The sequence below is a fragment of the Podarcis melisellensis genome, assembly GCF_964234715.1.
Source record: "Podarcis melisellensis genome assembly, chromosome: 4".
NCBI lineage: Eukaryota > Metazoa > Chordata > Lepidosauria > Squamata > Lacertidae > Podarcis > Podarcis melisellensis.
The window spans coordinates 103,345,106-103,371,554 of record NC_138531.1 but is presented as its reverse complement, the minus strand read 5'-3'; the positions used below and the strand labels follow the sequence as shown (position 1 = coordinate 103,371,554).

Below are 26,449 nucleotides of genomic sequence, written 5' to 3'. Positions count from 1 at the left end.
AATGGGGCCTGCCCCCCACTCCTCCCCCTCTCCATGCCCCCATGAACCCCTTTAATTTCGCTCTAGGGCATTGGAAGGGAACCTCCCCAGAACAACTCACGAGGAGAGGAGAAAGTGGATCCTCCCATCGGGGAAACTGGAATGCTTGCATAGGCAGAAAAACGTAAACATAAGCTGGAGTACCACCTATTTGCAAAAAAACGAATACCCACACTTAAAATGCAGAATAAAAGAATTCAATTAAAGCGTTAAAATAGGTACCCATAATAAAAATGTGCAGCAAAGCAATCCTATTGAAAAAACACAGCAATTAGTAGGAAGGAAATAACAGAGCATTGTGTAGCAGATCATATTTCTGCTGTCTCAGAGGAGGACATTTCCCTTTTTCTTCTAGGGTCCAGTGTGCTTTGAAGATGTCGCTGTTCGTTTCAAGGATGAGGAGTGTGAGTTGCTGGATCCTGACCAGAGAGCTCTGCATAAGGACGTCATGGAGGAGAATCGTGGGATCGTGGCCTCTCTTGGTAAGCCTCCGTGTGGGATCGTCCTATCTGCCTGGAAATTCAAGAAATACCTCTATGTGACAAACCTGATATATTTTCACAGCACCCCCTACAACACCTGGGAAACTAACACCCCCACAAGAAATAGTAGATTACAGTTTTTTCTGTGAACAATCTTCCTCCAGTTCTGCCTCCTTCTACCACAGTTGGGCTGATCTGAACTGGCCAGGCATCTTAAATGTCAGCTTCAGAGTTGTTCGGAAAGATAAGTAGCTTCTTTCAGGTTTTCTGTTTTTGTTTTTGCTGCTGTCAGTCTTGGGTTGACCAAAGAGACGACTGACACTGGAGATGGAGGGGATGCCATGACTGGGCCAAACAACATCTGCCCCAGAGAAGAGCCAGGCTGATTGAATCTCAGGTAGTACTAGCAGTGATAATAATAGTAATAATAATAATTTTTATGTATACCCTGACCATCTGGTTGGGTTGCCCCAGCCAATCTGGGAAGCTTCCAATACATATACAGTCGTATTTCTGGTTGCGAATGGGATCCATTCCGGAGATCCGGCCAGATCCCGAGGTTTTTGCACTCCAAGGATCACTGCGCATGGATTTGTCTCTTTCATAAGCTGATGTTTATATAATCCGAGGGTTACGTAACCGGAGGTACTACTGTATAAACATGAAACAGTAATAATAACAACAATCTAATCCAATGAAAAAAGTACAATTTTTTTTCAAAAAGTACAAAATTTATAAAATGAGTAACTTACTTCAAACAAAGCAACATTCAACCAACGATTAGAATGCAATAATAAAAACATTGGTTTATTGCAAATAACAAAGGTAATGAGCACTGCCTTCTCTACAACAAATTTAATGAGCATTATTCCCTAACTTGGGGCTTCATTTGTTCCTGAGGCTCTAATCCCTTTTTCTCTCCATTGCAGATTGTGATGAACTGGAAATCAAGAACAAAGGTGACCACAACACAATCTGCAGAGTGGAGAAGGCACGTAAAAATTTGGAGTGTGGAAAGAGCTGCAGTCAGAGCTCCCATTCCAAACCCCATCAACGAAATCTCATCGGAAAGGCACCCTATAGGTGCCTGGAATGTGGAAAGATATTCAGTAAGAGCTCCCATCTCACTTACCATCAAAGAATTCATACAGGGGAGAAACCTTATCAGTGTGTGGAATGTGGAAAGAGCTTCAGTAGCAACTCAAATCTCACAAAACACCAAAGAATTCATACAGGGGAGAAACCCTATCAGTGTGTGGAATGTGGAAAGAGCTTCAGTCACAGCCACAATCTCACTTCCCATCAGATAATTCATACAGGGGAGAAACCCTATCAGTGTGTGGAATGTGGAAAGAGCTTCAGTATGAGCTACAATCTCACTAAACATCAAAGAATTCATACAGGGGAGAAACCCTATCAGTGTATGGAATGTGGAAAGAGCTTCAGTATGAGCTACAATCTCACTTCCCATCAAATAATTCATACAGGGGAGAAACCCTATTGGTGCATGGAATGTGGAAAGCGCTTCAGTAGAAGCGCCGATCTCACTAAACATCAAAGAATTCATACAGGGGAGAAACCCTATCAGTGTTTGGAATGTGGAAAGAGCTTCAGTATGAGCTCCGATCTCACTAAACATCAAAGAATTCATACAGGGGAGAAACCCTATCGGTGCATGGAATGTGGAAAGAGCTTCAGTATGAGCTCCCATCTCTCTTTTCATCAAAGAATTCATACAGGGGAGAAACCCTATCAGTGTGTGGAATGTGGAAAGAGCTTCAGTATGAGCTCCAGTCTCACTTCCCATCAGATAATTCATACAGGGGAGAAACCCTATCAGTGTGTGGAATGTGGAAAGAGCTTCAGTAGAAGCTCCGATCTCACTAAACATCAAAGAATTCATACAGGGGAGAAACCCTATCGGTGCATGGAATGTGGAAAGAGCTTCAGTAGAAGCGCCGATCTCACTAAACATCAAAGAATTCATACAGGGGAGAAACCCTATCAGTGTGTGGAATGTGGAAAGAGCTTCAGTATGAGCTCCGATCTCACTAAACATCAAAGAATTCATACAGGGGAGAAACCCTATCAGTGCATGGAATGTGGAAAGAGCTTCAGTCAGAGCTCCAATCTCACTTCCCATCACAGAATTCATACAGGGGAGAAGCCCTATCAGTGTGTGGAATGTGGAAAGAGCTTCAGTAGCAGCTTTGATCTCTCTAAGCATCAAAGAATTCATACAGGGGGAAAACCCTATCAGTGTGTGGAATGTGGAAAGAGCTTCACTAATAGCTGCGATCTCGTTTGCCATCAAAGAATTCATACAGGGGAGAAACCCTATCAGTGTGTGGTATGTGGAAAGAGCTTCAGACAGAGCTCCAATCTCACTTCGCATCAAAGAATTCATACAGGGGAGAAGCCCTATCAGTGTGTGGAATGTGGAAAGAGCTTCAATCAAAAGTCCAGTCTCACTTACCATCAAAGAATTCATACAGGGGAGAATAACGGAATTGTGCAATCTATTTCACCCCTTGTGATGCAGGCATAGCAAGTAAAGCATCCATGACAGATGACCATCCAACTTCATTTGAAAACCTCAAAGAATGGAAATTCCATCACTCCCAAGGGAGTCCAATCCACTAACAGCTCTTGCTGTCAAAAAGTTCTTCCGCGTGTTTAGTCAGTCTTTTTTAAAAAAAACAACAACTGGAAGGCATTGGTTTGTGTCCTACCCTGTGGAGCAGGCATCCTATTGGGAAGACCCAGTTCTCTGAGTGCATGTTCTGGAAGTTGGGCAATAGGGGCAGTACAGAATTCCTTTTGGTGTACCGACCTCCCCACTGCACCAAGGATTCCCTACCTGAGCTGCTCCAGGTCATGGCGGATGTTCTCCTGGCGACACCTAGTTTGGTTTTCCTAGGGGATTTAAACATCCACGCCGACATGACCTTACAACAGTTACACTGTTTAGTGTTGTTAGCCGCCCTGAGCCCAGCTTCGGCCGGGGAGCGCGGGATATAAATAAAATTTATTATTATTATTATTGCAAGGGGCGGCTTGCGACTTCGTGGAAAGCATGGCCTCCGTGGGGCTTTCCCTGAATATGTTTGACCCAACTCATAGCCGCGGACATGCCTTAGACCTGGTGTTCACCTCTATGGATGTTGGTGATCTGACACTAAGTAAAAGCGAAACGAAAGAAGTGCCATGGTCAGATCACTTCCTGATGCAACTGGACGTCTCCGCGAACCTTCCCCTCTGCAGGGAGGTGGGACCGATTCAGATGGTCAGCCCCTTAATGGATCAAAATGGTTTCCAGAGCGTGGTAGGTATGTTTTATCCCATGTTGATGGCCTTTCAGCCGATTCCCTGGTGGCCCGCTGAAATGTGGAGTTAACCAGGGCTATTGACTGTTTGGTTCCGAAGCGCCCTCTCCGATTGCATGGAGCCCGGACAGCCCCGTGGTTTTCTTCAGAGCTGAGGGTGATGAAACAATCGCTGGGACGGCTAGAGCCGGTGGCGGATAACACATTCTGAAGCTGACTGGATACGGGTTAGAGCTCAATGTCGAGCCTACCAAGTGGTGATAGTGACGGCCAAGAAAACTTTCTTCACTGCCTCTATTACATCTGCGAAAACAGCAGCAGGAGACTCTTTCAGGTGTTTCACAATTTAGCAGTACCACCTGCTCCATTAGGGCCTAGTACAGGCCACATGATCTCCTGCAATGATTTTGCACAGTTTTTTGCAGACAAAGTCGCTCCGATTCGAGAAGACGTAGACTCCACCGTAGGAGCAGTGCGGGAGAGTGCTAGAATCCTGTCTAGTCAAGTTGTGTGGGATCAATTGCAATCTGTTACCCCCGAGGATGTGGACAGGCTGCTTGGACGAGTGAAACCAACCACTTGTCTCCTTCATCCTTGCCCATCCTGGCTTATAAAAGCTAGCCGAGAAGGGCTGGGCGATGGGCTTCGTGAGGGAGCCTTCCCAGACCCATCTTTAGATGCGGCCACGATGGCCAACTATCGCCGAGTCTCAAATCCTCCATTCTTGGGCATGGTGATTGAGCGAATGGTTGCTGAACAACTCCAGGCACGCCTGAAGGAAGCGGGCCATTTGATCCCTTCCAGACGGGATTCAGGCCTCAACATGGGACTTGAAACTGCCTTGGTCGCGCTGGTTGATGATCTCTGGTGGGCTAGGGACAAAGGTGAGAGCTGTTTCCTAGTTCTGCTGGATCTCTCAGCGGCGTTTGATACCATCGACCATAACATCCTTCTGGACCGTTTTGAAGGGCTGGAAGCTGGGGGCACTGTCATACAGTGGTTCCGCTCCTTCCCCCTGGGCTGTGTTCAGCCTGGGAGTCATTTTGGACTCACAGCTGTCCATGGAGGCACAGGTCAAATCTGTGTCCAGGGCAGCTGTTTCCCAGCTCCATCTGGTACACAGGCTGAGACCCTATCTGCCTGCGGACTGCCTCGCCAGATGGTGCATGCTCTGCTCATCTCCTGCTTGGACTACAGCAATGCGCTCTACAATGGGCTACCATTGAAGTTCTACCCAGACACTGAGGTCCAGCACCAAGGGCCTTCTGGAGGTAACATCACTGCAAGAAGCTAAGTTACAAGGAACCAGACAGAGGGCCTTCTCGGTAGTGGCGCCCTTCCTGTGGAACGCCCTCCCAGTAGATGTCAAAGACAACAACTACCAGACTTTTTGAAGACATCTGAAGGCAGCCCTGTTTAGGGAAGCTTTTAATTTTTGATGTATTAGTATTTTAATATTTTATTTGAAGCCGCCCAGAGTGGCTGGGGAAGCCCAGCCAGATGGGAGGGGTATAAATAATAAATAAGAATAATAATTATCATTTTAATTTCACGGACCAAAGTATGAAGCCATGAAGGAAGCTGGGCTGTCCTGTCATAACTAAGGAAGGGAATGAGAGAGAAGCAGCAGAAACAGAGTTCAGCCTTTTAGCATTTATTCTGGATACCTGAAGTGTAACAACTGATTATGAGAGGAGAGAGTTTAAGAGAAGCTGTGCCTGTACAGTAGTACCTCGGGTTAAGTACCTAATTTGTTCTGGAGGTCTGTTCTTAACCTGAAACTGTTCTTAACCTGAAGCACCACTTTAGCAAATGGGGCCGCCGGAGCACGATTTCTGTTCTCATCCTGAAGCAAAGTTCTTAACCCGAGGTACTATTTCTGGGGTAGCGGAGTCTGTAGCCTGAAGCGTATGTAACCTGAAGCGTTTGTAACCCAAGGTACCATTGTAGTACCTTGTTTAATCCTGTGACATTTAGCTGAAGTAATAAGTTAACATCTACCTGGCAGAGGCCTTCCAGAATCCGATTCAGAGCCAAATCATGTGGTTGCCGGACAGAAAGTAGATATCTTTAGAGAGATTCCACTGAAATTGAGACTTAGAAGAACCAAATATAAATATTTAACAATAGCACTCAGGAGAGCTGACATTAGATATAAATGGGAATTCCCAGAGTGCATTTCCTTTACATATATGAAAAGGAGATACAGGCTAACATCAGAATTTCAGAGAGTCCTTTGACAAATACAGGAGAGACTTAGATTCCAACTGCTGAAAGGCACATTCGGTATTCTGTTAGAATGGGAGACGAAAGAGTGTGTTTGTGTGTTTTTACAATCAAGCAATGTATACATTTTATGAAAATTACAATACATCATAACGTCATATAACATAAGCAGGAGTTATAAAACATAATAATAAAATAGTGCACTGTCTTTCAGTTTGTGTCTTCCTGGAGTTCCACACCTCTGCTGGGTGCAGAGGAAATGGTCTCTCCTCCTTCATCTCAGCTCCACAGCAGTTCTCTCAAAAAGACTTGGCACTCCAGAATGCGGGGAAATAATAAAATTAATAATAATAATAATATTTATTCAATTTATATACCCCCCTTTATCAGAATATCCCAGGGCGGTGTACAACATTAAAAGCACAATGCAGAACAACAATGATAAAAACATAATAAAAAGCATCCTGTGAGACAGCCGAGTAATGCAGCACTCCTTTTAAAACTTGAGGGGAGACTCACTGCTCACCTGCTTTTATGGCCACTATGGGGGTGTGGTGATTCATCCAAGGGAGGCTCCTCTGCTGGCCCTTCGAAGATTCTGACATCGTCCACTCTTTCTCCTGTCACCCACAGCCATAGAATATGAAGAGAGTTGTCCTCCCAAACTCTGCCTACCCTCCAACATGTTGGAGAGGGAATTTGGGACCTGCGACTTTTGGGGCCACACTCCTGAATGAGTCACGTAAATCACGCAAGAGCAAGGACCCCCCAAAATGGGCGTCTTTTGGGGCCACAGTTTCACGGGAGCCCAAACAGGATATCCTGGGAGCCAATCAGAAGCCAGGGTGGCTTCTGGAATTGCAGGACGTCCCACTCAAAGCAGGACAGTTGACAGGTATGTGAAGACCGCCAAAGATGGAGAGTCCACAACCCATAGTGCAGGCATCCCCAAACTCGGCCCTCCAGATGTTTTGGGACTACAACTCCCATCATCCCTAGCTAACAGGACCAGGTGTCAGGGATGAAGGGAATTGTAGTCGCAAAACATCTGGAGGGCCGAGTTTGCCTATGCCTGCCATAGTCAATATGGCTGCCTTTCCCACTGGCTGAGATGCTTCTGCCCATTTCATCTGCTTAGCCAATCCAAATATTCACGGCCAACAGGTCCCACCCCTGCCTCCAGCAACTCTCTCCCATGGGAATGGCTTGGCCAGGAGGTGGCTCCTGTTGTCACTTGTCCCCCCTTCTCTCTGTGAGAATCCAGGGAACGGGAAGGGGAAAGAAACCAAGCTAGAAGATGATCACAGGTTGTTGGGGTTTTTTTGGGGGGGGGGCTTCTTAGCAGTCCTGTGTGACACCTTGAAGGCTCTCCTATTGAAATATACTCGGAGTTGAGTGTGGATTTCATGCTCTTTATTCAGCACATATTTATGCGGAGGAATGGAAGTTCCCCCGGAATGTCTGCTTTATATTCATTATTTACACAATGGGCCCGACGTGATTGGCTTAGTCCAGGACTGACCTGCAGGTAAAATCACTTTTGTGACTTTTGTGCTCTGTCCCCACAAAACACTTCATCACAGTTTCTTCCTATCTGCTCAAAGCGCCTCTGCTGCACAATACCAAATGTAAGAATTCACTGATAAAGGTATCTCTGTACTGGCTCACTGGGAAAACTTCAGAAATTCATCTGGACATGTGAGCTCAGCTACTCAGCAGCCCCTCTGCCTGAGGGATAATCCCTGGCATCCTGATACCTGAGTGCCAGACAGGTAGCCATTCCAGAAATAACAAACCCAGACAAAGGCAAAAGCGTCAGGTTACATTCCATGGGTGTTTGATGGAAGGCAAGGATAACCATGGGGCAGGGTCCAGGATGCTCAGATTGCTGCCACCAGACCTCCCCTTACCATGATGTATGAGTGATGTAGTTTGGGGGGGTCTAACATGGGGATTAGCAGCTGATAAAAGTTTGGGGGCTCTGTTGTTCTGGGCATCCATCTTGTTCCACCTTGTGGCAGGTGGGAGTCCTGTCACGACAGTCTACAAGAAAGACCAAGCCTACTGGCTGCTCTTTTGCTCTGCTATTCCTGGCTGGTGTCCTTGTTTTTTGTCCAAGGGAACCCTCAGGTTTCTCCATTAACAAAACGTACCCAAAGCTTTCAAAATGTGCCCTTTCCTGCATTTTGCAGCTCAGCAATGCGTAGTCCCAGGAGAGGCAGGAACAGCGTGTCTTCCTGTTCCTCCCTCAGCTGAGACCTGCCTGGATGGAGACCTGAGAGCCACCTCTCAATATCTGGGGGGCTGACCCATGGAAGAGGGAGCCAGCTTGTTTTCTCCTGCCCTAGAGGGGAGCACCCAGAATAAGGGACCCAGAGGACCAGAAAGCAGTTTCTGCTGCCTAAAGAGCAGGAAGAACATTCTGAGGGGAAGAGCAGCAGAATCCCTTGGGAGATGGCGGACTCTCCTTCCTTGGAGGTTTTGAAGCAGAGGTTGGATGCTTTGGCTGAGATTCCTGCCTTGCAGGGGGGCTGGAATAGATGACCCTTAGGGCTCCCTCCCATTCTAGGAGGAGGTTCCTTGCTTCCTGCAAACCCCTTTCCCTGCAACCTCTTCCTCCAGTTTCTGGCCAAGGGAGGGAGCGGATCACAGACCAACCAAGAGCGTCCCCTCAAAATGAGCATCTCTGAGATTGTGCAATGCAAGAGAGAAAAGGCAGAGAGGACTGAGCAGGGTGGACTCGGCTTTGCAAGGGTTAAAGGGAACTGAGCTGCATTCCTAGAGAGGACAGGAAGTAAGGGGGCCAGGTCCTCCAGAGGAAAAGCCCCTCCCTCCCCTTCCTGCAAGCGGGGGGGGGCAGGGTTGCTTTCTGCTATTGCAAAGGCTGCATTGCTCTCTTCCAGGGGATCTGGTGAGTCTCTTCCTCTCCCCCCCCCAGAGGGTGCAGTGGGGAGAAGGGGGGGTCCCAGGGCTGCAGCAGGGGAGAGTGGCTCAGGTGGGGGGGGGAGCCCCAGGGAGCAGGGGGTCCTGCCAGGGAGGGGCGAGGTTGCGCGAGGTTTGCAACTACAGTACTCTATATTCTGCATTTGTATAAAGACGCTGCTTACTCCTTTGGGAAGGGCAATCCTCTCCTGGGATCTGGTGAGTCTCTTCCTCCCCCCCCCCCCAGGAGGGTGCAGTGGGGAGAAGGTGGGGGGTCCCAGGGATGCAGCAGGGGAGGGTGGCTCATGGGGGGGGGGAGCCCCAGGGAGCAGGGGGTCCTGCCAGGGAGGGGCGAGGGGGCAGGAACTGTCTCCTTCCTTTAGATATTTTGTGGGGGGGAGGAGAGGAGGTTACCGCCCCCCTTCCAGAAAAATAATTATTCAGAGCCCCCTGGGAAATCTAGCAGATAGAAATCTGGCTTCTTTAAATAAGGCTCTCAGTAGGACTTCTGCTGTGTGTGACACGGGTCAGCGTCATTGCACAAGAGAGGAAACGTGTCTGAATGGTTGCTCCCAAACCTCTTTGTCTGTTTCCCTTCTTTCTTTCTCCTTATTGGCAGAGGAGGCCAGCCAAGCAGATCAAGCCAAGCTTTGTGAGGAGCTGGGTATGTTTACATGGAAAAGAGAGGAGACAGAGAGGAGACAGGAGAGCCATGTCAGATTAGATAATTTATTACGGTCAGAGAGCAGCTTATAAAACACACTTGGGGGTACAGTCACAGAAGTAAAACAGGCAATTTATGTACAAGAACAAATTTAAAAACAATGCACACCAACAAACTACACCAGGGACTTGACTCAGAGTCACCCATGGAACCGAGTTTGGGGATTTTCATGACGGACTATTTTGAGTTGGGAGATGGTCTGCGCCTACAGATCTGTACACACAATCTGGCGACCATCCAGGTCATCTTCTGATCTTTGCCTAACAGGAAAAGGTCTAATTCTTGCTTTTGCGGGAGGTCAGTGAGCCTCACCAGCAGGGGATCAATGGTCTTACTACGTGTCTCTTCGTAAAAGGGACGTCTAAAGAGCAAGTGTTTTGGCTGCCTATCTCTCCCAATGGGCAGGTGAAAAGTCTCTGAGCATACGGGACTTTTCTAAAGGCTCCATCCAGGACCAGCGAGGGAAGAGCCGAGCTTCTGGCGAGTGTAAAGGCCCTTCTTGCATTTCTAGATGCGAGAAAGAAGAGATATTCTGCCAGTGCAGCTATATATTTCTCGATTTCTCCAATTATATAGTCTGAGCACCTTGTGCAGTCCTGTTCTCTCTCGGTGTCTAATATTCTTTGCCTGGCCCAAGCCCAGACTTAGAAGGGCTTGAGGGGCAAAACCCAGTTTCTGGAGGGTGTTCAGGACTGCAGTCTGCCAGCCTGCTTGGAATTGGTCGCAGAGGGTCAGTGGGGCTATCCCTAGGGGCAGCAGGTTCAATGTCAGCCATTTGTAGATTGATGTTAGGCAGATGCTAGCCTCCACTCTCACCATCCCCGTTTCTCATCTAACCCATGCGTTTGAGACACATCTGGGCACTTGGAGGAGAGCTCTAAGAAGTCTAGATTGAACTCTCTCAAGGGGGGAGAAAGCCGAGGAAGGCAGGAGCAAAAAGGAACCATAAAGGAGTTGTGCCAAAGTTTTGGCCTTGTATAGTTTTCGAGCTGCGGGAACGAAGAAGCCCCCTTGTGCTCTGAAAAATTTAAGGATACAATTTGCATGTTTTTCCGCTGAACTCCCAATGGAGTTTATGTGTAGTTTGTTGGCTCCTGAGGCCTGTACCACCATTCCTAGATACTTATAGTTTGTGATTTGTTCTAATTTATGGCCTTGGAGTTCCTGAGTCATGGAGTGCCTTCTGAGTCATGGAGTGCAGATACTAAATTATTTAGATAGAAATTGAATAGTAGAGGGGGCAATAGGCACCCTTGCCTGACTCCTTTAGAGGTTTTAATAGGGTCCGTTAGATGTCCTAGGCGGCTACACCTGACTCTAAGAGCCGTGTTTGCGTGCAGTGCCTGAATTAAGAGCAGAAGCTCTTAATTCCATGTAGGTCCCCTGTAGTCTGTGCCAGAGTCTGGTTCTGGAGACTGTATCAAAGGCTGCTTTTAGATCAACAAAGGCAGTGTATAGTGAGGCCGGCCTTTAGGAGAGCCATGTCACCTGGACGCAGGATTCCAACCAATGGCTTCAAGCTACAAGAAAGGAGATTCAGATTCAACACACATAGTCATTTTTCACGAGGCACCAATGACTCCCTTGTCAATCAGTTCTGACTTCATGCATTGACTGGAAGGAAGGAGCAACCAGGCTGATTCGCCTCGTATTAATCTCTTCGCTTGCCTCCACATTTCCACAATCTCCCTTCTAGAGGCCTACATCATCTCCTCCTCCTCCTCCTCCTCCTCCTCCTCCTCCTCCTTTTTTGAAAGATAGCTCAGAGTCTGGCCTGTGGTGCAATCCTACCCGGGTTCCCAGCAAGACTCACCCATGCTTGCTCAGGGAAAGTTTTTGTTCTCCTGATACTGTACAACTTTTATAACAGAAATGTATTTGCTTTGTAGGATTTGCTAGAGCTTCTCATTCAGACAAACAGAACTTGGCAGAAGACCAAAGGGTTCCTTCCCATCTCTCAGAGGCTTCCTGAGAGCACAGATGGGTGAGCGAGATTCAGCTGGCCCTGGAACAGGAAGAGGCCATGCCAACCAAACTGGGAGCAGTGGGGGATTCTTGGAAAACCCTGTGCAGAAGATCCTGGGTGAGGAGGACATTCTCCGCTCAGAGGTGCAGAGCCAGCAGCTGAGGCAGTTCTGCTTCCAGGAGGCCAAAGGACCCCGAGAGGTTTGCAGCCGACTCTACCACCTTTGCCGTCAGTGGCTGAAGCCAGAAAGGCACACGAAGGCTGAGATGCTGGACCTGGTGATCTTGGAGCAGTTCCTGGCTGTCCTTCCACCAGAGATGGAGAGCTGGGTGAGGGAATGTGGAGCGGAGACCAGTTCCCAGGCAGTGGCCCTGGCCGAAGGTTTTCTCCTGAGTCAGGCAGAGGAGAGAAAGCAGGTGAGAGAGACTTTCCTCTGGATACTCCCAAGGGGCTCCAAGCAGGATGGAGAACATCCAAAAATGGTCTGCTGATGGCCCATCCATTTTCGGGGAATGAGATCTAACACCCTTAAAGTATCTGTTTTTGCGTTCTCTTTCTAATATTTCTCACCTTTCATTTACTGTTTTGAATTCTTGTTGTTCTTTCAGAAAAGGGATCATTTTGCAGAAATGGACCTGGATTCCTGTGAGGCAGAGAGGCCTCCGTTGGACACCAGAGAGAGGCCCCTGGGTAAGGAGGAAGGTGGCTTTTCTTCATTTGGTCTTGTTCTGTTTGTTTTCCAACTCATCTGAGGGTTCTTTTCATCTTTTTTTTTTTTTTTTTTTTGAGGGGTGGGGGTTGGGAACAAGGGTTCCGAGGAGGGGAGATGTATTTCTGCACACCTAACATGAAATGGGCACAAACCTTCAACTGCACTCAGCAGGTAAGGCTTTCTCAAAGCCCATCTGTAGTTAGAGATGCCCTGTTTCACCTGTGAGAGAAGCAGGCAATCCTGCTTACCTTTTTTCTCTTGCAGGTGACAGAATGATGCCGGCAAGACCTCCTGATCTGCCTTTTCATGGGCTTAGAAGGGAAGCAGCGGCTGGGGAACCAGATCAGGTCAGGGGAAGCTGCCTTGTGGGGACAGAGGCCGAGGGATGGAGCAATGTCATGGACTGGTTGGGCACAGAGGAATGGTGGGAGGAAGCAGCTGGGGAACCAGGAAGGGAAGACGGCTCAAACCCCACGGAGTGGAGGTGGAGGAAGGATGGGCGGTCGGAGGGAGAAGTCTGGGAAGAGGAGGTGTCAGAAGCTGAAGGGGCAACAGGGCTTAGTGAGCTGGGAGACTCTGTGGCAGAATGCAGTGCAGAATCAGAGGCAGAAGAAGAAGGAGGCGAGTGGGAGAGGAAGGTCGAGAGGCAGAGGTGAGTCAGGAGAAGGAGGGGCCACCGGGGGCTCCCTCTCCTTCTGCCAGAATCCACCCTCCCTGTTTGTCTCTCAGAGCCAAGAGAGGTCTAACATGGAGGAGTAAAGGCAGGCTGCACACTGGCACACTGTTCAATCGCTTGCCAGAAACCCCAGAAAAGAGGGGACTTGGAAAGCTGTGGGGAGCTGGGGGACTTCACTCTCAGCAACTGCTTTTGTGGAGGAAGAGGCTCAGGGAATGAGCTGCTGTTTTCATTAAGCCCGAAACTCAGCCAAGTCTGTGAACATCGTGTTCTTGCTGATAAAGAGAAAACTCCAGCTGTGAACTGTGGGATTTCCTGCCCAGGTAGCTCTGTGACACCAGCCTTCTGAATGTCACCTGTAGGATTCATCTGTAGTTGCAGTTTTCATGGAATCCTAGAGTTGAAGGGGACCCCAAGGGTCATCAAGTCCCACCCCCTGCATTGCAGGAGTCTCAGCTAGATCCTCCAAGACAGATGGCCATCCAAACTAGGCTTCTTGTATTTCTATATTCATCAATGAATGCTAAAATAGGCTTCTAAGCATCAAACAGACGATGACAAATAATGTCCAGGATTCACCTAGCCAGCCCTATCTGCTGCAAAATGGGGCCTGCCCCCCACTCCTCCCCCTCTCCATGCCCCCATGAACCCCTTGAATTTGGCTCTAGGGCATTGGAAGGGAACCTCCCCAGAACAACTCAGGAGGAGAGGAGAAAGTGGATCCTTCCATCGGGGAAACTGGAATGCTTGCGTAGGCAGAATAATGTGGAAAACATAAGTTGGAGTACCACCTATTTGCAATTAGAATAATACCCACACTTAAAATGCAGAATAAATGAATTCAATTAAAGCGTTAAAATAGGTACCCATAATAAAAATGTCCAGCAAAGCAATCCTATTGAAATAACACAGCAATTAGCAGGAAGGAAATAACAGAGCATTGTGTAGCAGATCATATTTCTGTTGTCTCAGAGGAGGACATTTCCCTTTTTCTTTTAGGGTCCAGTGTGCTTTGAAGATGTCGCTGTTCGTTTCACGGACGAGGAGTGGGCGTTGCTGGATCCTGACCAGAGAGCTCTGCATAAGGACGTCATGGAGGAGAATCGTGGGATCGTGGCCTCTCTTGGTAAGTCTCCCTGTGGGATCGTCCTATCTGCCTGGAAATTCAAGAAATACCTCTATGTGACAAACCTCATATATTTTCACAGCGCCCCCTACAACACCTGGGAACCTAACACCCCCACAAGAAATAGTAGGTTACAGTTTTTTCTGTGAACAATCTTCCTCCAGTTCTGCCTCCTTCTACCACAGTTGGGCTGATCTGAACTGCCCAGGCATCTTAAATGTCAGCTTCAGAGTTGTTCGGAAAGATAAGTACAGTGGTACCTCGCAAGACGAATGCCTCGTAAGACGAAAAACTCGCAAGACGAAAGAGTTTTTCGTTTTCTGAGTTGCTTCGCAAGACAAATTTCCCTATGGGCTTGCTTCGCAAGACGAAAACGTCTTGCAAGTTTGTTTCCTTTTTCTTAAAACCGTTAATACCCAGGGTGCATTGCTTGAAGAGGTGCAGTTGCGACTTGACTTCGAGGAGCAACTCATAGCACGCGGTGTGGTAGCCTTTTTTGAGGTTTTTGAGGACTCTGGTGATTTTTGAAGCTTTTCCAAAACTTCTTTTGCAGCCATTTGGTAAGTTAAACTTTTAAAACTTTTTTGTGGTTTTTGGATTTTGGGTTGTGGTGTTTGGAATTCAAGGACTTGGTGTTGGGTAGGGGTTTGCAAGAATCTGGAAGCCTGTGTGGTTTTCCCCCCTGAATTTTTATGATTTTCTGTGACCATTGGGCCACTCTGCTGTTTTTTTAAAAAAAATCTGGGTTTGAATTTCTGTGTGGTGGGTGGCTGGGGGAACAGTTGGGGAGGGGTTTGCAACAGTTGGGGAGGGGCTGGGGGAAAACTTGGGGAGGGGTTTGCAAGAGTTGGGGAGGGGCTGGGGGAACAGTTGGGGAGGGGTTTGCAAGAGTTGGGGAGGGGCTGGGGGAACAGTTGGGGAGGGGTTTGCGACAGTTGGGGAGGGGTTTGCAATTTCTGTGGTGGGTGGCTGGGGGAACAGTTGGGGAAGGGTTTGCAATTTCTGTGTGGTGGGTGGCTGGGGGAAGACTTTGGTGATTTTTGAAGCTTTTCCAAAACTTCTTTTGAAGCCATTTGGTAAGTTAAACTTTTAAAACTTTTTTGGGGGGGTTTGGATTTTGGGTTGGGGTGTTTGAAATTCAAGGACTTGGTTCTGGGTTTGAATTTCTGTGTGGTGGGTGGCTGGGTGCTTTTGAATTTTTTGGATTTGAAGGACTGATTTTTTTATTTGGGGGGGGTTTGCGAAGGTAGGAGCTGTGCTGCCATGGGACCCAAGAAGACTGCTGCTGCAGAGGCCGGCGAGAGGAAGAAGGAGAAGGTTACGCTGGAAATGAAGAAGGAGATCATCCGGAAGCACGACGGTGGAATGCGTGTGACAGACCTCGCCAGGGAGTACGGGAGGAATCCATCAACCATCGGGACCATCTTGAAGATGAGGGAGAAGATCCTTGCGACTGATGCAGCCAAGGGAGTCACCAGGATTGTGAAGAACCGCCCAGCTGTTCTGGAGGAGGTCGAGAAGTTGCTGCTCATCTGGTTAGAAGAGAAGCAGCGTGCAGGGGACACAGTGACTGAGGCCGTCATTTGTGAGAAGGCCAAGGCCTTGCACGCAGACCTCGTCCGGGAACAGCCAGGAACCTCAGGCGAGCCAGAAGTCTTCAAGGCAAGCAGAGGCTGGTTTGACCGGTTCAAGACAAGATCTGGAATCCACAGCGTGGTCAGGCATGGAGAGGCTGCCAGTTCTGATGTTCCTGCGGCTGAAGACTTTGCAGCGGAGTTCCTGGAGGTTGTGAAGACGGAGGGCTACGTTCCACAGCAGGTCTTCAACTGCGACGAGACCGGGCTGTTTTGGAAGAGGATGCCCAAAAGGACTTTCATCACACAGGAGGAGGCCAGGTTGCCTGGCCACAAGCCCATGAAGGACCGTCTGACCCTGCTCTTCTGTGCCAACGCAAGCGGCGACCTGAAGATCAAGCCCCTGCTGGTGTACCACTCGGAGAACCCACAGGCCTTCAAGAAACACAAGGTTGACAAAGAGCAGCTGAGTGTCATGTGGCGATCCAACAGTAAGGCGTGGGTCACACGTGTGCTGTTTGTGGACTGGGTCAATCTTGCTTTTGGCCCTGCTGTCAAACAGTACCTGCTGGACAATGACCTGCTGCTGAAGGCTTTGCTTCTGATGGACAATGCTCCTGCTCATCCTAAAGACCTTGAGGAGGACTTGTTGGAGGAGTTCAGCTTCATCAGCATCATGTTCCTGCCGCCTAACACCACGCCACTGCTCCAGCCGATGGATCAGCAGGTCATCGCCAATTTCAAAAAACTCTACACCAAGGAGCTTTTCAGGCGATGCTTCAAGGTGACTGATTGCACCACCATCACCCTGCGGGAATTCTGGAAGGACCACTTCGACATCGTCACCTGCTTGAAGATGATCACCATGGCCTGGAACGGGATCAGCCAGAGAAATTTGAATTGCGCTTGGCGCAGCCTGTGGCCGGACTGTGTGGCACCAAGTGACTCTGATGCACCAGAGTCAACAGTGGTGCAGGACATTGTTTCATTGGGGAGGACCATGGGCCTGGAGGTCACAGAGGAGGATGTCAGTGAGCTGGTGGAGGAGCACGAGCACGAGCTGACCACCCAGGAGCTGGTCGAACTGCAGGCAGAGGCTGCGCAGGAGCAGGCCTCGCTGGAAGAGGAGGAAGCAACTGAGGAACGGCTGCCTGAAGTGGAAGGATGTGCAGGCTTTTGCACAGCGGCACCACCCTGACAAGCACGTGGCACATGACCTTGTGAACACTTTTGATACGAGGGTCATGTCGCCTTTCAGGGAGGTGCTGAAAAGGCAGATGAGGCAGCAGACCATGGGTTCTTCAGCAAGAAGCAAAGAGTGGAAGAGGAACCTTCTTCGAGTTGTCCCCCAGAGTCTTAGAAAATGTACTGTACACTTTGTTGATTTTTTAATGTTTTTCTATCATGTTTAGAAACTTAATTTATTGTTCCTTAGATTTTTGAAATGCTCTTTACAGTATGTGTGACTTTAAAGAGCAGTTAATAAACTCTTGTTGTACCATATTTGGCTTTGTTTGGACTTTTTTTGACCATAGGAACGCATTAATTGAATTTCAATGCATTCCTATGGGATTTCGTGCTTCGCAAGACGAAAAATTCGCTAGATGAAAAAAACTCGCAGAACGAATTAATTTCGTCTTGCGAGGTACCACTGTAGCTTCTGTCAGGTTTTCTGTTTTTGTTTTTGCTACTGTCAGTCTTGGGTTGACCAAAGAGACTACTGACACAGGAGATGGAGGGGATGCCATGACTGGGCCAAACAACATCTGCCCCAGAGAAGAGCCAGGCTGATTGAATCTCAGGTAGTACTAACAAAATAAATGTATTTATTTTTCAGTGTATCTGAAGAAGTGTGCATGCACACGAAAGCTCATACCAAGAACTAACTTAGTTGGTCTTTAAAGTGCTACTAGAAGGAATTTTTTTATTTTGTTTTGACTATGGCAGACCAACACGGCTACCTATCTGTATCAGGTAGTACTAGCAGTGATAATAATAGTAATAATAATAATTTTTATGTATACCCTGACCATCTGGTTGGGTTGCCCCAGCCAATCTGGGAAGCTTCCAACACATATACAGTCGTATTTCTGGTTGCGAATGGGATCCATTCCGGAGATCCGGCCAGATCCCGAGGTTTTTGCAACCCAAGGATCACTGTGCATGGATTTGTCGCTTTCATAAGCTGATGTTTATATAATCTGAGGGTTACGTAACCCGAGGTGCTACTGTATAAACATGAAACAGTAATAATAACAACAATCTAATCCAATGAAAAAAGTACAAAAATTTTACAAAACGTACAAATTTTTTAAAATGAATAACTTACTTCAAACAAAGCAACATTTAACCCACGATTAGAATCCAATAATAAATACATTGGTTTATTACAAATAACAAAGGTAATGAAGACTGCCTTCTCTATAAGAAATTTAATGGGCATTATTCCCTAACTGGGGGCTCCATTTGTTCCTGAGGATCTAATCCCTTTTTCTCTCCATTGCAGATTGTGATGAATTGGAAAGGAAGAACAGAGAAGAACACAACACAATCTGCAGAGTGGAGAAGGCACGTAAAAATTTGGAATGTGGAAAGAGCTGCAGTCAGAGCTCCCATTCCAAACCCCATCAACGAAATCTCATTGGAAAGGCACCCTATCGGTGCCTGGCATGTGGAAAGATATTCAGTGCGAGCTCCTCTCTAACATCCCATCAAAGAATTCATACAGGGGAGAAACCCTATCAGTGCGTGGAATGTGGAAAGAGCTTCAGTACGAGCTCCCATCTCACTTCCCATCAAAGGATTCATACAGGGGAGAAACCCTATCAGTGTATGGAGTGTGGAAAGAGCTTCAGTCACAGCCACAGTCTCACTGCCCATCAAAGAATTCATACAGGGGAGAAACCCTATCAGTGTGTGGAATGTGGAAAGAGCTTCAGTACGAGCTCCGATCTCACTAGGCATCAGAGAATTCATACAGGGGAGAAACCCTATCAGTGCATGGAATGTGGAAAGAGCTTCACTGATAGCTCCTATTTCATTTCCCATCAAAGAATTCATACAGGAGAGAAACCCTATCAGTGTGTGGAATGTGGAAAGAGCTTCATTCGGGGCTCCTCTCTCACTTCCCATCACAGAATTCATACAGGGGAGAAACCCTATCAGTGCGTGGAATGTGGAAAGAGCTTCAGTAGCAGCTTCGATTTCACTTCCCATCAAAGAATTCACACTGGGGAGAAACCATATCAATGCGTGGAATGTGGAAAGAGCTTCAACTACAGCTCCTCTCTCACTTCCCATCACAGAATTCATACAGGGGAGAAACCATATAAATGCTTTGAATGTGGAAAGAGCTTTGGTAAGAGCTGCACTCTCACTTCCCATCAAAGAATTCATACAGGGGAGAAACCCCATCAGTGTGTGGAATGTGGAAAGAGCTTCAATCAGAGGTCCTCTCTCACTTCCCATCAAAGAATTCATACAGGGGAGAAACCCTATCAGTGTGTGGAATGTGGAAAGAGTTTCAGCCAGAGAGCCCATCTGAATATCCATCAAAGAATTCATACAGGGGAGAATCATGGAATTGTAGAATTTTCAAGCTTGAAGTGATCCCTGGTGCAATATATTCCATCCCTTGTGATGCAGGAATACCAAGTAAAGCATCCATGACAGATGACCATCCAACTTCATTTGAAAACCTCAAAGAATGGAAATTCCAGCACTCCCAAGGGAGTCCATTCCACTAACAGCTCTTGCTGTCAAAAATTTCTTCCGCATGTTTAGTCAGTCTTTTTTTAAAAAAAACAACAAAAAAACCAAAACTTGTAGGCATTTGTTTGTGTCCTACCCTGTGGAGCAGGCGTCCTTTTGGGAAGACCCAGTTCTCTGAGTGCATGTTCTGGAAGTTGGGCAGTAGGGGCAGTACAGAATTCCTTTTGGTGTACCAACCTCTGCACCGCACCAAGGATTCCCTGCCTGAGTTGCTCCAGGTCGTGGTGGATGTTCTCCTGGAGACACCTAGTTTGGTTTTCCTAGGGAATTTTAACATCCACGCCGACATGACCTTACAACAGTTGCACTGTTTTAGTGTTGTTAGCCGCCCGGAGCCCGGCTTCGGCCGTAGAGGGCGGGATATAAATAAAATTTATTATTATTATTACAAGGGGCCGCTTGGGACTTCGTGGAAAGCATGGGCTCCATGGGGCTTTCCCTGAATATGTTTGGCCCAACTCATAGCCGCGGACATGCCTTAGACCTGGTGTTCACCTCTATGGATGTTGGTGATCTGACACTAAGTAAAAGCAAAACTAAAGAAGTGCCATGGTCAGATCACTTCCTGGTGCAACTGGACTTCTCCGCGAACCTTCCCCTCTGCAGGGAGGTGGGACCGATTCAGATGGTCCGCCCCTTAATGGATCCAAATGGTTTCCAGAGAGCAGAAGGGGATGTTTTATCCCATGTTGATGGCCTTTCAGCTGATTCCTGGTGGCCCGCTGAAATGTGGAGTTAACCAGGGCTATTGACTGTTTGGTTCCGAAGCACCCTCTCCGATTGCATGGAGCCCAGACAGCCCCGTGGTTTTCTTTGGATCGGAGGCCAATGAAACAATCGCTGAGACGGCTAGAGCGCCGGTGGCGGATAACCCATTCTGAAGCTGAGCAGACACGAGTTAGAGCTCAATGTCGAGCCTAACAAGTGGTGATAGCGACGGCGAAGAAGACTTTCTTCACCACCTCTATTACATCTGCGGAAAACAGCAGCAGGAAACTCTTTCAGGTGGTTTGCAATTTAATAATAATAATTATTATTATTTATATCCCGCCCTCCCCAGCTGAAGCCGGGCTCAGGGCGGCTAACAACAACAAAACAGTACAAATGTACCGCACAAACAACACTCTAAAATCATTCATTATAAAATTAATTCAAATCAAGCCACTGGCAACCATTGGGCCAGAGCTCCGCGAAGATTGCCGAGGGATTCCTTATAAAATCAGTTCAAATCAAATTAATGGCAACCATTGGGCTAGAGTTCTCTGAGGATTACTGAAGGAGGGGGTCAGGCTGTGCCTTGGCCAAAGGCCTGGTGGAACAGCTCCGTCTTGCAGGCCTTGCGGAAAGATTTCAAGTCCCGCAGGGCCCTAGTCTCTGGTGTTTCACCAGATTGGAGCCACAGCCGAAAAAGCCCTGGCTCTAGTTGAGGCCAGCCTAACTTCTCTGTGGCTTGGGACCTTCAAGATGTTTTTATTTGAAGACCGTAAGTTTCTCTGTGGGGCATACCAGGAGAGGCGGTCCCGAGGGACGAGGGTCCTAAGCCGTATAGGGCTTTAAAGGTTAAAACCAGCACCTTAAACCTGATCCTGTACTCCACCGTGAGCCAGTGCAGCTGGTATAGCACCGGGTGAATGTGATCTCACAGCAAAGACCCCGTAAGGAGTCTCGCTGCAGCATTCTGCACCCGCTGGAGTTTCTGGGTCAGTCTGAAGGGCAGCCCCACGTAGAGCGAGTTACAACAATCCAGTCTGGAGGTGACCGTTGTGTGGATCACAGTGGCTAGGTCAAGGCGAGAGAGGTAAGGAGCCAACTGCTTAGCTTGGCGGAGATGGAAAAATGCCGCCTTTATTATAGCTGCAATCTGCACCTCCATGGAAAGGGAGTTATCGAAGATTACACCCAAACTCTTAACGGACGGTGCTGGCACTGATTGCACCCCTGCAAGAGATGGGAGTTGCCCCCCCAATCCCATATCGTCCCATCCCTGCAGAACCACCTGCTCCATTATGGCCCAGTACAGGCCACATGATCTCCTGCAATGATTTTGCCAAGTTTTTTGCAGACAAAGTCGCTCAGATTCGAGAAGACATAGATTCCACCGTGGAAGCAGGGCGGGAGAGTGCTAGAGTCCTGTGTAGTCAGGTTGTGTGGGATCAATTCCAATCTGTTACCCTCGAGGATGAAGCTAGCCGGGAAGGGCTGGCGATGGGCTTCGTGGGGTGGTGAATGCTTCCCTCCATGAGGGAGCCTTCCAGGACCCATCTTTAGATACGGCCACGATGTCCAAGTATCGCCCAGTCTCAAATCCTCCATTCTTGGGCAAGGTGATTGAGCAAGTGGTTGCTGAACAACTCCAGGCACGCCTGAAGGAAGCGGGCCATTTGGATCCCTTCCAGACAGGATTCAAGCCTCAACATGGGACTTGAAACTGCCTTGGTCGCACTGGTTGATGATCTCTGGCGGGCTAGGGACAAAGGTGAGAGCTGTTTCCTAGTTCTGCTGGATCTCTCTCATTCGATACCATCAACCATAACATCCTTCTGCAACGTCTTGAGGGGCTGGAAGCTGGGGGCACTGTCTTACAGTGGTTCCGCTCCTTCCTCCTGGGCCGTGTTCAGAAAGTGGTGGTGGGGGATGAGTGTTCAGATCCCTGGGCCTTCACTTGTGGAGTGCCTCAGGGTTCCATCCTCTCCCCCATGCTTTTCAACATCTACATGCAGCCGCTGGGAGAGATCATCAGGGGTTTTGGGCTCGGTGTTCATCAGTATGCGGAAGATACCCAGCTCTACCTCTCTTTCAAATCAGAAACAGTGAAGGTGGTGAAGGTCCTGTGTGAGTGTCTGGAGGTGGTTGGAGGATGGATGGCAGCTAACAGATTGAGGTTGAATCCTGACAAGACAGAAGTACTGTTTTGGGGGGACAGGAGGCGGGCAGGTGTGGAGGATTCCCTGGTCCTGAATGGGGTACCTGTGCCCCTGAAAAATCTGTGTCCAGAGCAGCTGTTTAACAGCTCCATCTGGTACGCAGGCTGAGACCCTATCTCCCTGCGGACTGCATCGCCAGATTGGTGCATGCTCTGCTTACCTCCCACTTGGACTACAGCAATGCGCTGTACATGGGGCTACCTTTGAAGTTCTACCCAGACACTGATGTCCAGCACCGAGGGCCTTCTGGAGGTTAACTCACTGTGAGAAGCTAAGTTACAGGGAACCAGCCAGAGGGCCTTCTCAGTAGTGGCGCCCTTCCTGTGGAACGCCCTCCCACCAGATGTCAAAGAGAACAACAACTACCAGACTTTTAGAAGACATCTGAAGGCAGCCCTGTTTAGGGAAGCTTTTAATGTTTGACGTATTAGTATTTTAATATTTTATTTGAAGGTGCTTAGAATGGCTGGGAAACCCAGCCAGATGGGCGGGGTATAAATAATAAATAATACTAATAATTATCATTTTATTTTCTTTCTCCTGTAGTAACCTATGTTATCCATCATTTGAGAACCACAATATTGTTCTCCCTTAGCTCTTCTTTCATTTTTATCACAGTCTTTGAACTCTAATACTTTGAAGGAGCGAGGTTTTAATTTCATGAAGTGAGGCAGCTCATCCTCTATTAACAGTCGTAGCTGAGATAGGAAGTCCATGTTGAGGGTCTGGAGAGAGTGTTCAGACGGGACTTAATCTGGAAGGAAAAGCTGTGGGAAGACTCTTCTTCTGGGGTCTCCTTCCATTCGGGAGGGGAGAGATTTTCTAGGAAAAGGAGATTTCTGAGTCAGTAAAAAGGACTCAGATGATCCCCTGGGACTGGCATACAAAGGAAAATACCTTGGGAGTGGGACTGCTAAGAGATAGGGGAACCGAGGAAAAGTGGCCCCTCGCTCACGGACCAAAGTATGAAGCCATGAAGGAAGCTGGGCTGTCCTGTCATAACTAAGGAAGGGAATGAGAGAGAAGCAGCAGAAACAAAGAAGCAGTGGCGCCCGCCCTGTGGAACGCCCTCCCATCAGATGTCAAAGCGATAAGCATCTACCTGACATTCAGAAGACATCTGAAGGCAGCCCTGTTCAGGGAAGTTTTTAATATGTGACATTTTACTGTATCGTTCATCTTTGTTGGAAGCCGCCCAGAGTGGCTGGGGAAACCCAACCAGGTGGGCGGGGTACAAATAATAAATTATTATTATTATTATTATAAACAGAGTTAAGCCTTTTAGCATTTATTCTGGATACCTGAAGTGTAACAACTGATTATGAGAGAAGGGAGTTTAAGAGAAGCTGTGCCTGTACAGTGGTACCTCGGGTTAAGTACTTAATTTGTTCTGGAGGTCTGTTCTTAACCGGAAACTGTTCTTAACCTGAAGCACCACTTTAGCGAATGGGGCCGCCAGAGCACGATTTCTGTTCTCATCCTGAAGCAAAGTTCTTAACCCGAGGTACTATTTCTGGGGTAGCGGAGTCTGTAGCCGGAAGAGTATGTAACCTGAAGCGTTTGTAACCCAAGGTACAATTGTAGTACTTTGTTTAATCCTGTGACATTTAGCTGAAGTAATAAGTTAACGTCTACCTGACAGAGGCCTTCCAGAATCCGATTCAGAGCCAAATCATGTGGTTGCCGGACAGAAAGTAGATATCTTTAGAGAGATTCCACTGAAATTGAGACTTAGAAGAACCAAATATAAATATTTAACAATAGCACTCAGGAGAGCTGACATTAGATATAAATGGGAATTCCCAGAGGCCATTTCCTTTACATACACAAAAAGGAGATACAGGCTAACATCAGAATTTCATAGAATCCTTTGACAAAAAGAGGAGAGACTTAGATTCCAACTGCTGAAAGGCACATACGGTGTTCTGTTAGAATGGGAGACGAAAGATGAAGAGGTGAAATCAGTTATGATTAAATGGGCACAAGATATAGGTCATAATATTATTGTGCAAGATTGGGAAAGGTTATGGAAAACCGATTTAAAATCACAGAGTGTTCCTTGCTGAACGAAAATTGACACACAAACTACATGACAAGGATAACTGTGGTTTTAAAGATGAATGGGAACCCTTTGCAAAGTAATTACAGAAGCAACAAAATGAACTGGACTCCTTGGCAGGTTTTGAATAAACATTTACAAACTTTTTATTGATAACATTTAGATAGATAAATTAAGGATCTGTACAGTTTGGTAACATGCAGAAAATAACATATGTTGATAAACCAGAGAGAGGAGCTGAGGGGAGTCGGGGAGGGGAGGGGAGGGGGGGTCAGGTTTTTGGGAGAGGGGAAAATAAGGAGGGGTGCAGGATGATATGTTTTTGGATAAAATGTTATGTTGAAATTACTAATAAAAATATTTTTAAAAAACATTTTGAAAGTGTGTGTGTGTGTTTTTACAATCAAGCAATGTATACATATTATGAAAATTACAATACATCATAACATCATATAACCTAATAAAGAGTTATAAAATTTTTCATAAAATAGCACACTGTCTTTCAGGTTGTGTCTTCCTGGAGTTCCAAAACTCTGCTGGGTGGAGAGGAAATGGTCTCTCCGCCTTCATCTCAGCTCCACAGCAGTTCTCTCAAAAAGGCTTGGCACTCCATAAGCCCTTTATAACATAAAAACAGAATCAATAGTAGTCGTCGTCGTCGTAGTAGTAGAAGTATTTATTCAATATATATACCACCCTTTATCAGAATATACCACGGATGTCTACAACATTAAAAGCACAATGCAGAACAACAATGATAAAAACATAATAAAAAGCATCCTGTGAGACAGCCGAGTAATGCAGCACTCCTTTTAAAACTTGAGGGGAGACTCACTGCTCACCTGCTTTTACGGCCACTATGGGGGTGTGGTGATTCATCCAAGGGAGGCTCCTCTGCTGGCCCTCCGAAGATTCTGACATCGTCCACTCTTTCTCCTGTCACCCACAGCCATAGAATATGAAGAGAGTTGTCCTCCCAAACTCTGCCTACCCTCCAACATGTTGCAAAGGGAAATTGGGACCTGCAACTTTTGGGGCCACACTGCTGAATGAGTCACGTAAATCACGCGAGAGCAAGGACCCCCCCAAATGGGCGTCTTTTGGGGCCACAGTTTCACGGGAGCCAAAACAGGACATCCTGGGAGCCAATCAGAAGCCAGGGTGGCTTCTGGAATTGCAGGACGTCCCACTCAAAGCAGGACAGTTGACAGGTATGTGAAGACCGCCAAAGATGGAGAGTCCACAACCCATAGTGCAGGCATCCCCAAACTCGGCCCTCCAGATGTTTTGGGACTACAGCTCCCATTATCCCTAGCTAACAGGACCAGTGGTCAGGGATGATGGGAATTGTAGTCGCAAAACATCTGGAGGGCCGCGTTTGCCTATGCCTGCCATAGTCAATATGGCTGCCTTTCCCACTGGCTGAGATGCTTCTGCCCATTTCATCTGCTTAGCCAATCCAAATATTCATGGCCAACAGGTCCCACCCCTGCCTCCAGCAACTCTCTCCCATGGGATAGCTTGGCAAGGAGGTGGCTCCTGTTGTCACTTGTCTCCCCTTCTTCTCTCTGTGAGAATCCAGGGAATGGGAAGGGGAACGAAACCAAGGTAGAAGATGATCACAGGTTGAATTTGGACAAACTTGAAGCTTTCCTTACTGGGTAGAATTGCTGTTATCAAAATTTATGTATTGCCAAGAATGTTGTTTTTGTTTCAGACGTTACAAATCATTGACAAAATGGACTGTTTCAAGAAGTGGCAAAAAGAAATTTCTAGATTTGTCTGGCAGGGCAAAAAGCCCAGAATAAAATACAAAATTCTTACTGATGCAAAGGAAAGAGGGGGGTTTGCCCTGCCGGACCTTAAGTTATATTATGAAGCAGCAGCTTTCTGCTGGTTGAAGGATTGGCTACTTCTTGAAA

General features: G+C 47.5%; 1 protein-coding gene and 1 pseudogene across 4 annotated transcripts in view; both read left to right on the top strand.

Moving 5' to 3' along the window:
* Positions 1-26,449, top strand: part of LOC309369095 (uncharacterized protein) — an 83,787-nt gene that overhangs the window by 44,469 nt on the left and 12,869 nt on the right. The window contains exons 2-7 of one of the 3 annotated variants that reach the window (XM_081909747.1): positions 9,170-9,214; positions 9,615-9,659; positions 11,609-12,101; positions 12,294-12,375; positions 12,662-12,744; positions 14,073-14,199. In XM_081909747.1, the coding sequence (XP_081765873.1) occupies positions 11,700-12,101; positions 12,294-12,375; positions 12,662-12,744; positions 14,073-14,199 (694 nt within the window). In that variant the 5' untranslated portion in view covers positions 9,170-9,214; positions 9,615-9,659; positions 11,609-11,699. Of the gene's footprint in view, positions 1-9,169; positions 9,215-9,614; positions 9,660-11,608; positions 12,102-12,293; positions 12,376-12,661; positions 12,745-14,072; positions 14,200-16,985; positions 17,139-26,449 lie in introns of those variants that run through there. The other 2 variants (XM_081909748.1, XM_081909749.1) reach the window with 2 other exon arrangements.
* Positions 14,467-16,352, top strand: LOC309368805 (tigger transposable element-derived protein 1 pseudogene; annotated as a pseudogene). Its single transcript, XR_014173477.1, has 3 exons — positions 14,467-14,759; positions 15,446-16,264; positions 16,336-16,352. The product of XR_014173477.1 is annotated as a tigger transposable element-derived protein 1 pseudogene (transcript).